The 13,111-nt window shown below is 54.3% G+C and overlaps 1 protein-coding gene across 1 annotated transcript in view; it reads left to right on the forward strand.

The window, feature by feature from the left end:
• NUMA1 (nuclear mitotic apparatus protein 1) overlaps positions 1 to 13,053 on the forward strand; it is a 69,186-nt gene extending 56,133 nt beyond the window's left edge. Inside the window, 11 exon segments of the mRNA XM_081909508.1 lie at positions 1,595 to 1,663; positions 2,085 to 2,186; positions 2,576 to 2,782; positions 4,509 to 4,669; positions 5,380 to 5,620; positions 6,492 to 6,774; positions 8,379 to 8,515; positions 9,026 to 9,244; positions 9,606 to 9,722; positions 10,213 to 10,374; positions 11,427 to 13,053. Coding sequence (XP_081765634.1) covers positions 1,595 to 1,663; positions 2,085 to 2,186; positions 2,576 to 2,782; positions 4,509 to 4,669; positions 5,380 to 5,620; positions 6,492 to 6,774; positions 8,379 to 8,515; positions 9,026 to 9,244; positions 9,606 to 9,722; positions 10,213 to 10,374; positions 11,427 to 11,462 — 1,734 coding nt within the window. The 3' untranslated portion in view covers positions 11,463 to 13,053.
• The last annotated feature ends 58 nt before the right edge of the window (positions 13,054 to 13,111 follow it).

A 13,111-nucleotide genomic window follows, 5' to 3' on the forward strand; every position in this document is an offset into this window, starting at 1 on the left:
TCCTTTCCCGCTCCAGCTGCTGCATCTTTTGGCATTCTGTCTTCCCCATCTCCTTCCTATATTTTCCTTCGGTATAGGAGAGAATCTCTGTGAATGATACTGCTCTCAGGAGGGGAGACCTTGAGCTCCAGGCAGAGTGCAGGGTCTGCAACGCAGGGGGGCAGCCCTCTAACCTTCAGGGTTTCCAGGAGCTAAAAGCACCACCACCTCTCTTAGCCATCTGCAAGCATGGTTGCACCTGAAGACAAGTCCACCCCCTCACCCCTGTGTTTTAAGAGCAAACCAGCTTAAACTAGAATCCCCTGAAACGGCCCCCTCCACTTCAGAAACCCTCTTGGATTCTAACCTTCAATGTTTCCGTGGATCCCTGGCGCTCCCTTACCCCCGAGTGCACGAGAGGCAAACAGTTGGCAATGGAGACCCTGCTTTGGGGTTGCTGGGGAGACCTGGAGGTGGGAAATGCAGGATGGTGGGTGTGGCTAATTAACTTCCAGCATCACTTTCATCGCATGTCAGAGCATCTGCTTGCAGCACACCCCGGCTCTTCTGCTTGTAGAGAGCTGCTCTTCCTGGAAAGCTGTTAACCCCCATGCACCATTTCTGCTCTGAAGCCCACTGACCCAACCTGCAACTGGAATGTGGTGTTTGCGCAGCATAGATGAGTCGGTGGAGGGTTGGAGGCTGCTCTGGCACCCTCTCTGCTGCTGCTTCCAGGAAGCTCTTGCAGGGGCAGAATGTTTAGGACAGGGGCTCCAGTGATACTGATGCTTCCTGGGTGGAAGGGAACCTGTCGGAGGGTGTGCCTGGAATGTGGGTATGCCTGGAATGTGCTTCCAGGCATAGAGGACTCTGGCCTGCTGCATGCAGTTCTTTCTGTGTTCCTGTAGTAACTCTTGAGGGTCTGTGGCATTTGACAGAATTCAGACTATGGCATCATGGTTGCAAAAAGAAGCTTGAAAAAGGTGTGTAGTTCTGGGGGAAACGCCCTCAGTCTCAGGGAGGCTGAGCAGTGCTTGCATTGAATTGGGGCCTCACAGCTGTTTTCCTCCTAGCAATCAGAGTCGTTATCCAAAAACACATTCAGTGACCTATTAGTGTTGCTTTTACCAGGTGCAGAACTTGGCCCTCCCCCCTCTTTCTTTCTTTCACATGGGGCTTGACTTACAAGAGAAGTGTTTGATGCTGAAGGGGCCAAGCTGAGTAACATAGACAGCGCCAGATTCCTCCTTCCAACCCCCAAACTGGATAAAGTGGTCAGTCCCGAGATGTCCTAACTGTGACTCTCTGATGCCTTGCTCATAGAATCATAGATCCCAAAGGGTCATCTAGTCCAATCTGCTGCAATGCAGGAGTCACAGCTTTTGGTAAAAGGGGGAGCCTTCCTTGGCCTCCTGCCAGCCAGTCCTTTTCTAGGCATGGCTGTTCCAGTACAGCAGGTTTAGGAAGGGGACAGAGATTGCTGAATGGGTGGCTCTGTGTAGAGCCATGGGGTGCAGAGCCTCAAAGAGCCAGGAGGGAGTGGCTGAACAGCGCTTTGTGCAGGAGGGGGAGGGGTTGGAATAACTATTCTCTCTCCCCCCCCTTTCCTTTCCAGCTGGAGGAGTTGAAACAGAAGTACGCTCAGCAGGAGAAGGTCACTCAAGCCCAGCAGCAGAGAGCCCAGGTGAGCTTCCAGGGATGGAGCCTGGAGAGAGTTCTCCTAGTGCAGAGGTGCCCAAGCTTTTGGGGGGCACTGTCCCATTGGCTTCATAAATTTATCCCCAGATCCCCACCCTACCCTATAAAAAGCATTCAGAATAGTGGTTTGCATGACCCACTAGTCTAATCCCCTGCATTCGAGGGCAAGGGGAATCAGGGAAGACGATAACAAGAAATGTGAAACAGTAACAATTTATTGCCTTTTTTTCAAAATCCAATTAAAGCTATTTAGTTTTCACCGATGCCAGCTTTTCAAAGACAAGGGGTGGAAAGGACCCTTGTAAGTCTACTGAGCAACCTCACTCAGCTGGTGCAAGAGTCATGGGGATGAAAGAAAACAATTTCCCTCTCTGGCACTGTAAGGGAATATCTGGGTCTCTCCTCAGCAGGCGCATGAAGAAGAGCTTAAGCACCAGAATGAGAAGATCTTGGATCTCCAGTCTCAGGTGGCCCAGAAGGAACAAGCTGCTGAGCATTACAAGACACAGGTAGAAAAAGGGGAGCTGTCTCCCTCTGGGGCAGAAGTGAGGGGTGGGAGGGGAGACAACCATCACCCTGGCTTCTACCCTGTATTAAACAGTCACAGTTAAGGCAAGTACTAAGAAAAGGAAGTTCTGCCATTATAGGCCTCAAAATTCCATAGCTTACAAAAATGGCGGCCGTTGAGCTAACAGACTGGCATATAAGACCTGCATGATGAGGTTTGCAAATGCGGGTGTGTGGAGGGTAAGTACACTTTGTGACGTTGCACAACGACACAGGGTGTCTCTTAAGGAAGCACCAGCCTTGGCTTCCGATGTCCCGGTTTTGCATGAAATTGGCTCAAGACTGGCAGGTGTTGTGCTTGACGGTTGCCTCACTTTTCCTCGCCCCTCAGATGGAGAAGGCCAAGACCCACTACGACGCAAAGAAGCAACAAAACCAGGAGCTGCTCGAGAGGCTTGGAGTCCTGGAGGAGGTGGAGAGGGAGAACGCGGAGCTGAAGGCCAAATCAGAGCGCCTTATGAAGGAGCAGCAGGATTTGGTGAGGCAGATGCAGGAGGCCCAGCTCACCTCCAAGAACCTCTGCAGCCTCGAGGCACAGGTAGGGCCGAGGGGCGGTGGCTGAGGAGGCAGGGTGCAGGTCCACAGCAGGGCCCAGTCATTTCCATTCCAGGCCCTGCCCACCCACCTGCATTTCCCCTTGCAAGAAGGACCTGTGGGGTCCCTAGGTGCAGGAGGCACTCCTGGGCAGGTTAGATTCCCAGATAATTCAGTTTTTGGCAAAGATCAGGAGGGCTGTGGCTCAGTGGTAGTGCATCTGCTTTGCTTGCAGAAAGTCCAGAGTCCGGGGGGCATTTGTAGGCGGTGGGAAAGGCCCTCCACCTGAGACTCCAAAGAGCCAGATGAAATCCTATGAGGGGTCCTTGGAGGCCTGCTAGTCCAACCCCCTGCTCACCGCAAGGAGCCCAGGGTTAGAGCACACCCCACCAGCACATGCATGACACGCTAGCCTCTACATGAAGACCTCCAGTGAGGGGGAGGCTCCACCAGCCCTCTGCGTAATCCCCACAAGGGCCTTTCTCCCAGGTTTTCCTCTGGAATCTGCCCTCCTGAAACTGAAGTCCTTGGACACCTCATCTGGGGCAGCAGAGAGCGAGCCTTGGCCCTAGGAGCAGACAATGCTGGGCCAGAGGGACCCGGCCCGACTTGGGCTAAGGCAGCTTCCTGTGTACATGAGAGTGGGCGGGGCTCCACAGGTGTTGAGAGGAAGCAGGGAAGGGCACACCAGCCCCAAACACCAAGCTGTGCATGGAGGGGAACGCTTGGGCATGCCAGATGCCACCGGTGGAATCCTTGGTGCCTGTGGCTGAGAATTAAGTTCTTGTCTCCAGCAAAACCCCTGCAAGTCACAGCAGGCAAGACTGGGCGAGGGGAATCAAGAGTCTGCTCTGAGGCTGTGGCTGCCTCCTTGTATGGTTTTAAGTGCCTTTGTAATTAGGCAAATAACATGGTAAATGGCTCGTGGTAGGTTTTCAGGACCTGCCTAGTGCTGTCTTGAAGTGGGTGAGAAGGGCTGGTGCAAAGTTGAGTAGGACAGTGGCGTGGGTGGGTGACCTGCACCAACAATCTCTATACTTTCTGTGCTAAGTGTTGCTTAAGCGGCCCCCCACCCCCCGGCTTCTTGAACTGGGAAGCCATTTCCCCCCAAACTGGCAAAGAATCAGCCATGTGAGCTAGCCACTTCTGACAGACAACCTCTCCCCCATAATATAACAAGGCCATATTGTGTGAATACTTCCCCCTTTGTAGCGTAGTCTTCCTGGCTAAGATGCAAAGCTTTAATAACTTGGAACCATCCTTTCAAACTTGGTGCTGCTTAATCTTAGACTTGCCCTAGAACTGAAGTTGAAAAACCTTCTGCCATATGCACAGAGCAGAGCAGCAGGCAAAGCGCACCCTGCATATATCATCAAGGAAACGGAATATTCTGTGCGTCGTGTATCTTAGCCTGTTTTCTGTACCCCAGGGATGAAGCCCAGGTGTTGCTGGGCTTCAAATCCCTCCAGCTCTAGCCAGGAAGCCAAAGGACATGGGGTGATGGGCGCTGGAGTCCAGCAACCTCTGGAGAGCCATGGGTTCCCATGCTTAGTATATATAGCAACATATTTACCTGCAACTGAAGTGAGGTGGACTTGGCCCAGTTCTTATGTAGATGCATGCAAAGAAACATTTAATTAGCCATTTTGGTTCTAGCGGGTCTCTTGACTTCCTTGGTGCGCAGCTTGCTCGTGGCACCTGCCCCTTACCGTTAACCAACCCAAACGCAGGTGGAGTTTGCAGATCGCCAGCTGCGTGAGCAGGGCAAGTTCCAGCTGGCCACAGATTCATTAAAAAGCCGCATCACCTTCCAGGAAAGCCCAGCCGACGTCAGCACAGACAGCCTGGACATGAGCACCAGCGATGAAGCACAGCCGCTCAACTCCACCAGGTACTGGCCCTCAGCTTAGAAGGCAAGCAGGCGGCTGCAGCAGAGCAGCTCAGCTTCCGTGCCAGATTTCTTTCCTCCTCCTCCTCCTCCTTAGCTCTTTGATTGGCCATAGAGCAGAGGCTTCCCACCCTTGCAGCTCTAGGACCAAATGCATATTTCCCCAAGGGTGGCCACTTGCAGGGTCCTTCATTTGGCAGGCCTGACACTGAAGCAACTTTGGAGACATGGGGCGTTGTTGTTGTTGTTGTTGTTAGTTTTATACACCACCCAACTGACTGGGTTGCTCCAGCCACTTTGGGCTGCTTCCAACACATTAAGACATCAAACACAGTAGTAAAACATCAGACATTTCTAAAAGTCAGATAGTTGTTTATTTCCCTGACATCTGATGAAGGGAGGGCATTCCACAGGGCGGGCGCCACCATCGAGAAGGCCCTGTGCCTGGTTCCCTGTAACTTGGCTTCTCTCAGTGAGGGAACCACCAGAAGGCCCTGAGAGGAGGACCTCGGTGTCCAGGCTGAATGTTGGGGGTGGAGACGCTCCTTCAGGTATACTGGGCTGAGGCCGTTTAGGGCTTTAAAGGTCAGCACCAACACTTTGAATTGTATTGTGAAGACTTCTCAGTTTCCTTGTTCTTGGGAATGTGAAGAGAGGGTTCTGTGGTTGTGGCCTCCCTGCCAGTTTCATGACCCCCCCATCTCTCTTCACAGCAGGAGGTCTCGCCGTTCTACCTCCGAATCTGGGACAGCAGAGCCGTCCAAGGCTTCCCACCGGCTGCCTCGGAAGGTGGAGTCTCTGGAGAGCCTCTATTTCACGCCCATCCCCACCCGCACGAGGTCCAAGCTGGAGAACAGCGTTAACTCCACGGGCGACGTTTCCTTTGAGTCGGGGCGGAAAACACTCTCTGGCCGCCGGCGCACCACACAGGTCATCAACATCACCATGATCAAAGTAATGTGGGGGCCACCTAGGGATGGGAGCCAAGGTGTGGTGATGGTGGCTGTGGAGATAGGTGGCATCCAGGGCTGCTCAAATGTGCATCCTCCATAACCAGGTCCATCATACACTTTTAGCAGCCTGCTTCCCTGGGTGGGGGGCTAGCAGGCGACTGCTGCTGTTAGCGGTGGATTCAGGAGAGATGGGAGCTGCCCTCTTGAGGTGGTTTACTAGGAACAAGGAGTGATGAATCTGAGCTGGCAGATGGTTTAAGGGTTTGAAAGAGCTCCAAGACAAGCTCTCCAAGTGGGGTGAACAGGCAGTAAAGCGGCAAATGCACTTCCGTGTAATCGAGTGTAAAATGATGTACGTCAAGGCCAAGAACACGAGCTTCACCTACGCTCTCGTGGGCTCTGAGTTGACAGTGGTCATGAACGAGACCTTGGGGTCATAGTGGATAGCTTGATGAAGCTGTGGACCCGGTGTGTGGCAGTTGGGAATTGCTAGGGAAGAGAGGAAAGGAATTGGAAATAAAACTGCCGGTGCCATAATGCCATTATACAAACCTGTGGTGCAACCTCATTTGGGATGCTGTGTACAGATCCTCAGAAAGGATATTGTACAGTTGGAAAAGGTTCAGAAAAGGGCGGCAAAAATAATCTAGGGTTTGGAGCAAAGTGAAGAAAGAATGCAGCGTTTGGTGCTTGTTAGCTTACAGGAAAGCTGAGTGAGGGATAGGGGAAGACAGGGCAGAGGCGTCTAACATTCTGTCTGGTGTGATGGAGGTGGGGAGGAGCAGCTTGGCGGGTGGGGGCAGAGTTAAGCAGCACCAGCAGCTCCTCTTTATACTCACCCTCCTCTTCCTCCTCCTTGTGCTTCTACACAGAAACACGCTGAGCCGGAAACTCCCCAGAGTGCTGACGCCTCTTTCCTCAGCGTGCAGTCCGCTGCGTCTCAGAGCAGCAGCTCGAGCCAAGAGCCGGTCAAGACGCGCCTGCGTTCCGCATCCTCTTCCTCCACCCGCTCCCTCGCCAGCCTCCCCTCTCAGGAATCCCTCACCAGGCTGGGCACCTCTTCCCCCAACAACACGGCGTTGATGAGCCTGCCCGGCTATCGGCCTGCCACCCGCAGCTCCATGAGACGCTCCCAGGCCGGAGGAGCCAGCTCTGGTGAGTGCTGGGGGTTGCGGCGGCAGGACTGGGGCAGCCTTCACCTTGGTGGGCCCCTCTAGACGACGTCCTGGACTACAACTCCTGGCAGCCCCCAGCCGAGCATGGCGGGATGATGCTGGGCCATTGGGAGTCATAGTCCAAAGCATCTGGAGGAGCAGAAGAAGCTGGGCAAAGGCTGTTCTAGAGCTTCGCCCTCCGTGCCAGTCAGCAGAGTACAGCAATTGCTCTGGTGAATCTCAGAGGAGTCCAGCGAGCTCAGTGATCCACACAGAATCAGAGAATATGTGTGAAGGGACCCCAAGGGTCTTCTAGGCCACCCCCTGCACAGCAGGAATCACAGCTAAAGAGTCCCACCTCTGTTTATGAGCCTCCAACAAGGAGAGCCCACCACCTTCCAAGGGGGTCTGTTCCATGGACAGACAACTCTTGCCCTCAGAATAATAATAATAATAATAATAATAATAATAATAATAATAATAAAAATTTATTACTTATACCCCGCCCATCTGGCTAAGTCTCCCCAGCCACTCTGGGAGGCTTCCAACAGGAGTTTAAAAATACATTAAAAAATCAGTCATTAAAAGAAAATTTTCCTAAACAGGGCTGCCTTCAGAAGGTTTTCCTGCTGGCTACATTTATTGTCTCTGTCCACCACTATTAGTCCACCATGCCTGACAATCAGTGGCACAACAACAACAACAATATCAGTTTTATTGTTTATACCCATCTACTCTGGGCAGCTTCCAACTCATATAAAAACATAATAAAATGTAAAAGATTTTAAAAGATATCCAGATGTGTGTCAGGACAGCCATGTTTGTGTGTGTGTGTGTGTGTGTGTGTGAGAGAGAGAGAGACAGACAGACAGACAGACAGACAGACAGAGGTGATGACCTGTCCCCTTGTGCATTTCTTAGCTTTTCCTTGCTGCTTTGCTCCTTGGTGTGAGTCTTCCAGAGTGAGACTTCCTCCCTCGGAGCCTGTTGGCAAACTGCCTGCTCCATGTCTGTTTGTGGCCGGTGATGGCATGAATGTGAAGGTGGCACTGCTTGGCTCCTCCCTTCTCAAAAGCATCTCATGGACAGCCCTCGCAAGGCCTGGAATGGCCATGCATAGAACAGCCAGCAGAGGGGGGACACGGGAGAGCCAGGATGGATAAAAGGAAGGGCTTCCACACGCAGTATATAATTATTCTGTGGAACTCACTTCTGCAGGAGGCAGTGAGAGCCTTGAACAACTTGAACAACTTAAAATAAGATTGGACACATTCACACTCTCCCTCCACAATTAGGGGAAGCAAGGCTTCTGAATGCCAGTTGCCTGTACCAGCAGGGTTCTTCTGAATGTTCTTTTGCAGTTGAGAAAGGCTGGCTCAGTTCACTGTTCATGGGGGGCTCCGTTTTGCCCTCTTTCCTCCTCGTGCCCATGGAGGGGGTGGGGGCAGAGGAATCTCTTTGCAACCTCCTTCCTTGATTGGGATCACTGTTGTCGATTATCTTGTGGAGAGCCACTTGGGGTGCCTCCCTTCTGTGTGGCTGGTGATGCAACCTAGGAAGTAAGCAGCTGACCCCCTCCCCTGTTGTTCCCCCCACCCTTCTCAGGGCGCAGCAGCTTCTACATGGGCACCTGCCAGGAGGAGCCGGAAGTGCTTGACGACTGGAGCCGCATCGCTGAGCTCCAGCAGCGCAACAGGATCTGCCCACCTCACCTGAAGACCTGCTACCCCCTGGAGTCTCGGGTGAGTGTCGCCAAAGGGCCAGCTAGTCCTGACTCCCACAGCAGCGAGCCATAGGTTTTCAAGGCCAGGGAGGGCAGGGGGTGCGGATGCGATGCCTGCTCCTGCTGCTGATTTAGTCAACGCCTGGAGAATTCTGTGAATGGAAAATTAGATTCTACAGTGGAGATCAAGTTGGGGGGTTGGATTCCCACCGCCCAAAAAAACATGGCCCTTTGAGGGCTAGTGCATATTTATGTGAATATATGGGGGAGGGCAGGAGGGGTTTGGGAAGAGTGTGAAAGTGGTGCGTAGACAGGGTTGGTGAGCGGAGCAAGCAGGGGTGGCAGTCCCTTGTATGTGTGTTTGTGCATGTAAATCTTGCTCAGTCCTGGTCAATAGACACCTGGGGAGCTTCCTCCCCTGTGCGTTTTGGGGGCTGTTCCACTTTTGCAGTAGGCTCAACCTGGTGTGCGTGTGCACACAAAGAGCCTCCGTCTGATGACCGCACTGCTCCTCTTCCCCACCTGCCAGCCATCCCTGTCACTGGCCACCATCACAGATGAGGATATGAAGACAGGGGACCCCAGAGAGACCCTCCGCCGTGCCAGCATGCTGCCCTCCCAGGTTTCCGAGGGCCCAGCCACCCGCCGCAGCACCCTGAGCTCCGCGGCGGCAGCAGGGGGCATTGCCACTCGGCAGCAGAGGAAGCGCATTTCAGATGAATCCCACCAGGCTGCAGGGACCCCTGAGGTGAGTGGCAGTGGCTCTGCGGCACATTCAGCTGGCCTGAACCCCTTTCAAGCTGGGCGGGGTGGGGATATAGGGGAGGGTTATTATGGGAGTGTAATGGGGCAAGTTCGCCTGTGTCTTCTAGGGCAGGTGCTGGTGGGGTCCAGGAACCCTTGAGTCCCTCTGGGATTGCAGCTCCCATCATGCCTGAGCGTTGGGTGTGGCTGGCTGTGGTTGCTGGGAGTTGCAGTCCAGCGACATCTCCTGCTCCTCATTTCTCAGCTGCCCACCTTGGCGGGGAGATGAAAGGCATCGTTGTCTTTTCTCAGTCGCATCAGGCCCCAACTAATCTCTCTTCCACACACCCCTTTTCTCCGTTCAGTCCAAGAAATCTGCCAGCTGCTTCCCACGGCCCCAGACTCCCAAACTGCGGAGCGAGGAGCACAAGCACAGCACCCATGCGGGAAGCAAGAAGGACAAAGCCCAGGCAGCCAAGCAGGTAATGGAGCCTCGGAGCCTCTTGCTCTTCCATTGGGCTGGCAGAGCAGGGCGCAGGGAGCCTCGGAGGCTGCGGCATTGCTGAAGCAGAGCAGGCTGCGAGACCACCCCTACTCAGGCAGGGAAGTTTTTTAACAAAGGTTGGGTGACCACCTGTCAGGGATTCTTTAGCTGTGATTCCTGTGTTGCAGGAGCTTGGGGTCCTTCGAGCTTTACAGTTCTGTGTTTCTACAAAGTAGGATCTCTCCTTTCTGCCTATCTATACACAAACACCAGACTACCACATAACACAAATTCAATCTCTCCCTAGCTTCAGACATAGGCCTGGTGCTTCTCTGCAGTGATTATAATAACTGGGGGGGGGGGGTGAGGAGGCGGTATGCCAAGGAATGCGAACTCTTCTCTTGAGTTCCCTTGCCGTGGGGATGAGAGAGCACAGAAGGGCTGCTGAGGTCTCCTGATTCTCCTGACTCCTTCCCCTTTCCCTGCAGCCCAACAGGCGCCAGTCGATGGCCTTCAGCATTCTGAACACTCCGAAGAAGCTGGGCAACAGCCTCCTGCGCCGGGGGCCCAACCGCAAAGTGACTCCCAAAAGCTCCCCCCGGAGCAGCAGCCGGAGATCCCCGAGGGCAGCGTCATCACCTAAGGGCAAGGTAGGAAGGAGAAGGGGCCTCCCCATGAGTCTCTCGCTCCTAGCATCCCCTTGGAGCAAGCACGGGCGGGAGAGAGATTTCGCCTGGAATGTGAGCCTGCATTTTAGTGTATTTAGATATATAGTCTGGTGGAGCTAATAGACAGAGAAGAGGGCTGGGAAAAGCCATGAGTCTGGGACTCCTTGGAGCACAGAAGGCGGTTTGCCCGCAAAAGAACACCGGAAGAGGCTGCTGGATCAGGCCAGTGGCCCATCCAGATGCCTGTGGGAGTCGAGCAAGGGCTGGGTCCATTGCTCAGTCGTAGGGCCGGGCGCCCCTGCGTGCCAGGCCTGACTCCCCATCCTTTTGCTCCTTCAGGTCTCATGGGCTGCCAGAGCAGGCTGGCCTCTCCTTGTGCAGTGCGAGCAGGCCTGTATGGAACCTCTTCTGGCTGGGTCACACCAGGGGCAGCACGGACCTCCCCTTGGGCTGCCATCCCCTCCCCTCCCACTGGTGGTGTGTGGTTTCTGGGTTTTGCAGCACCTGTCCTGGGTGTGGGACTCTGCCCTTACCCGAGGGGCCGACTTCACCTGCTGTCTTCTTCCTGATCTGCTGCCATGCAGAAGAGTGATGAGAGCCGCTCATCGTTCTCATAAGACTGCAGAGTTCAGCTTGGGTTTATCAAATCTGAGGGGCGGGGCGGGGGAATGAAGCCGCAGCGCTCCATCTTTTTTGTCCTCCTCTCTGGGTTTCCAATTAAGAGGCATGGCAAAGCAAGGCAGCTTCCTCAGGCAGCAGACTTTGGTGCCCTTGAAGGTGGCACGCTGGGAGGATTGTCCCCATGGGGCACTAGGTGTGGCTCAAACCAGCAGGAGAGCAGTGGGATTGGCATGAGAGTTCTGCCCAAAGCTGTCCTTGGTTCGGTGGGGCTTGTACAGGAGAAAATCCCAGAGGATTGTAGAAACAGTGGGGTGGGGGGTCCCAATTAGATCCTTCTGCCTTTTGTGCTTCTAAAGTCCCAGCAGGAGCCATTGAGCCCACCCAACTCCTGTCTTCTTTTTCCCTTCCTGCAGGCGAACTCCAGGTCCACGAGGAACAGCAAGTTCTAACACCGTTTTTCCTGGCCGAAAACTCCCCCGCCTGCCGCACCTCCCCAGAAGGAAGGGAGCCAGGTGCCAAGGCCCCCCAGTCTCTGCTACCAGCTGAGCCGCCAGCCGCCTTCCTCCCCCTCCTGGTCTTCCCTCCCAGCTCTGACGTGGCCTGAGAGCCCATCCCCAGCCTTTTGGTCAGGATGCCAACGGGTGCACGGACTCTTCCCCCGCCCCCTGGTTTCCACATGATGGTGGGTGGTGAGCCTCCTTGGCTGAGAGATTGGGGAGGGGGCTTTCCCTCTGTGATGATGGCGTGTCGAGGGGGATGGGACAGTCTCCAAACCATTCCAGGGTCTGGCCCTTAATACCAGCCGCTGTTCCATCAGGCAGGAATCAGGAGTGCTTGGCAAAGGAGGACTAGGCTGGCAGTATTTTACGCTCCCAGGGAGGCAGTGTCATAATGTTGACCACCTTTGCCAATGCAACACCCCCTCCTTAAGCACCCAGAGTGGCACCTCCTATTGAGAAGCTAGGTCCCCCTCTCCTGACACCCCCCCCCGACGAATGCTCCCTCCCTTTCACGCTGAGCAAGGGCGGGCTCTCTCTGCTTGCCTCATTGGCGCAGTGAACTGCCCAAGGCACCGAAGTCGGAGATGTTTTCCCCACCTGGCTCTCCCTTCCACTCGCAAGGCAACCCTCTTCCCAGCCTCCTTGGTTCTTTAAAAAAAAAAACAACAACCCAATTGTAAAGCAAGGGCCAACAGACTAGAGAATTGGGGTGGGAAGCTTCTGTCAGACATTGAGGACTAGTCGCTTACTCATTACCAGAAGCAGTGGAGGGAAACACATTTCTCACCTGTGGAAAACTTTGCCCTGGTTGTCATAGAGTCATGTGCCTGCTTCCTGGTGATGTGAGAAATCCTCTGGGAGCTGGGGTGGCTTTTGTCCAAGGGGGTGTTAAAAAATAAATCCCCTGAGCCTGGCTAGAGGAGGAATCATTCCCTGGAGGAGGTGGGAGCACCAGCTGCCTGAAGGGCCCCTCGCTGGTGGCTGGGCTGGAGGAGGAGGAGGAGGAGGAGGAGGAGAAAGCTCCATTATGTACAGGCTGTGCATTCTCACCCTCCCCTTATTCCGCAGGCTTTACTTAGCTGTGTTGCTTTGTATTGTACTCTGTAGGCACTGGCATGGAGTGGGGCAGGGGGGAGGCCTCACTGCAGTGTCCCTCCTGAAAAGGGGGTGGAGGGATGCGTGGCTGTGCCGGGGCAGCAGTGGGGCCGGTGCCCATGCCTGGATCTTGGGTGGCACAATCCGGCTGGACCTTTTCCTGCAGATGCTCCATCAGAGTGCACAGGAGCTGTGCAAAGGCCCCCGCTTCGGTTCCCTTCCGTGGGCAAGCGTCCCACAGCGGGGCTTGGCCCTCAGGAGAGCCTCGCTGGATCTCCCTGGTGAGCTGTTTCCTGGACTGGGGGGCGGACACTGCCTGAGGGTGCCCCCACCGCCACCACTCGCAGCCCTCTAATACTCGCCTTTGTAGAGAAATTAGCAATCAAATGTGTCATTTTAAATAATGTTTCTACTTGTAAATAAATGGTATTTTTCTCCCAAAAAACAGTGGCTTGGAGATGTTTCCTCCTGCTTTGAGCTGAGGGAGGGCACAGCCCAGAAAG

This window comes from Podarcis melisellensis (assembly GCF_964234715.1).
Source record: "Podarcis melisellensis genome assembly, chromosome: 4".
In the NCBI taxonomy this organism is placed as follows: Eukaryota; Metazoa; Chordata; class Lepidosauria; order Squamata; family Lacertidae; genus Podarcis; species Podarcis melisellensis.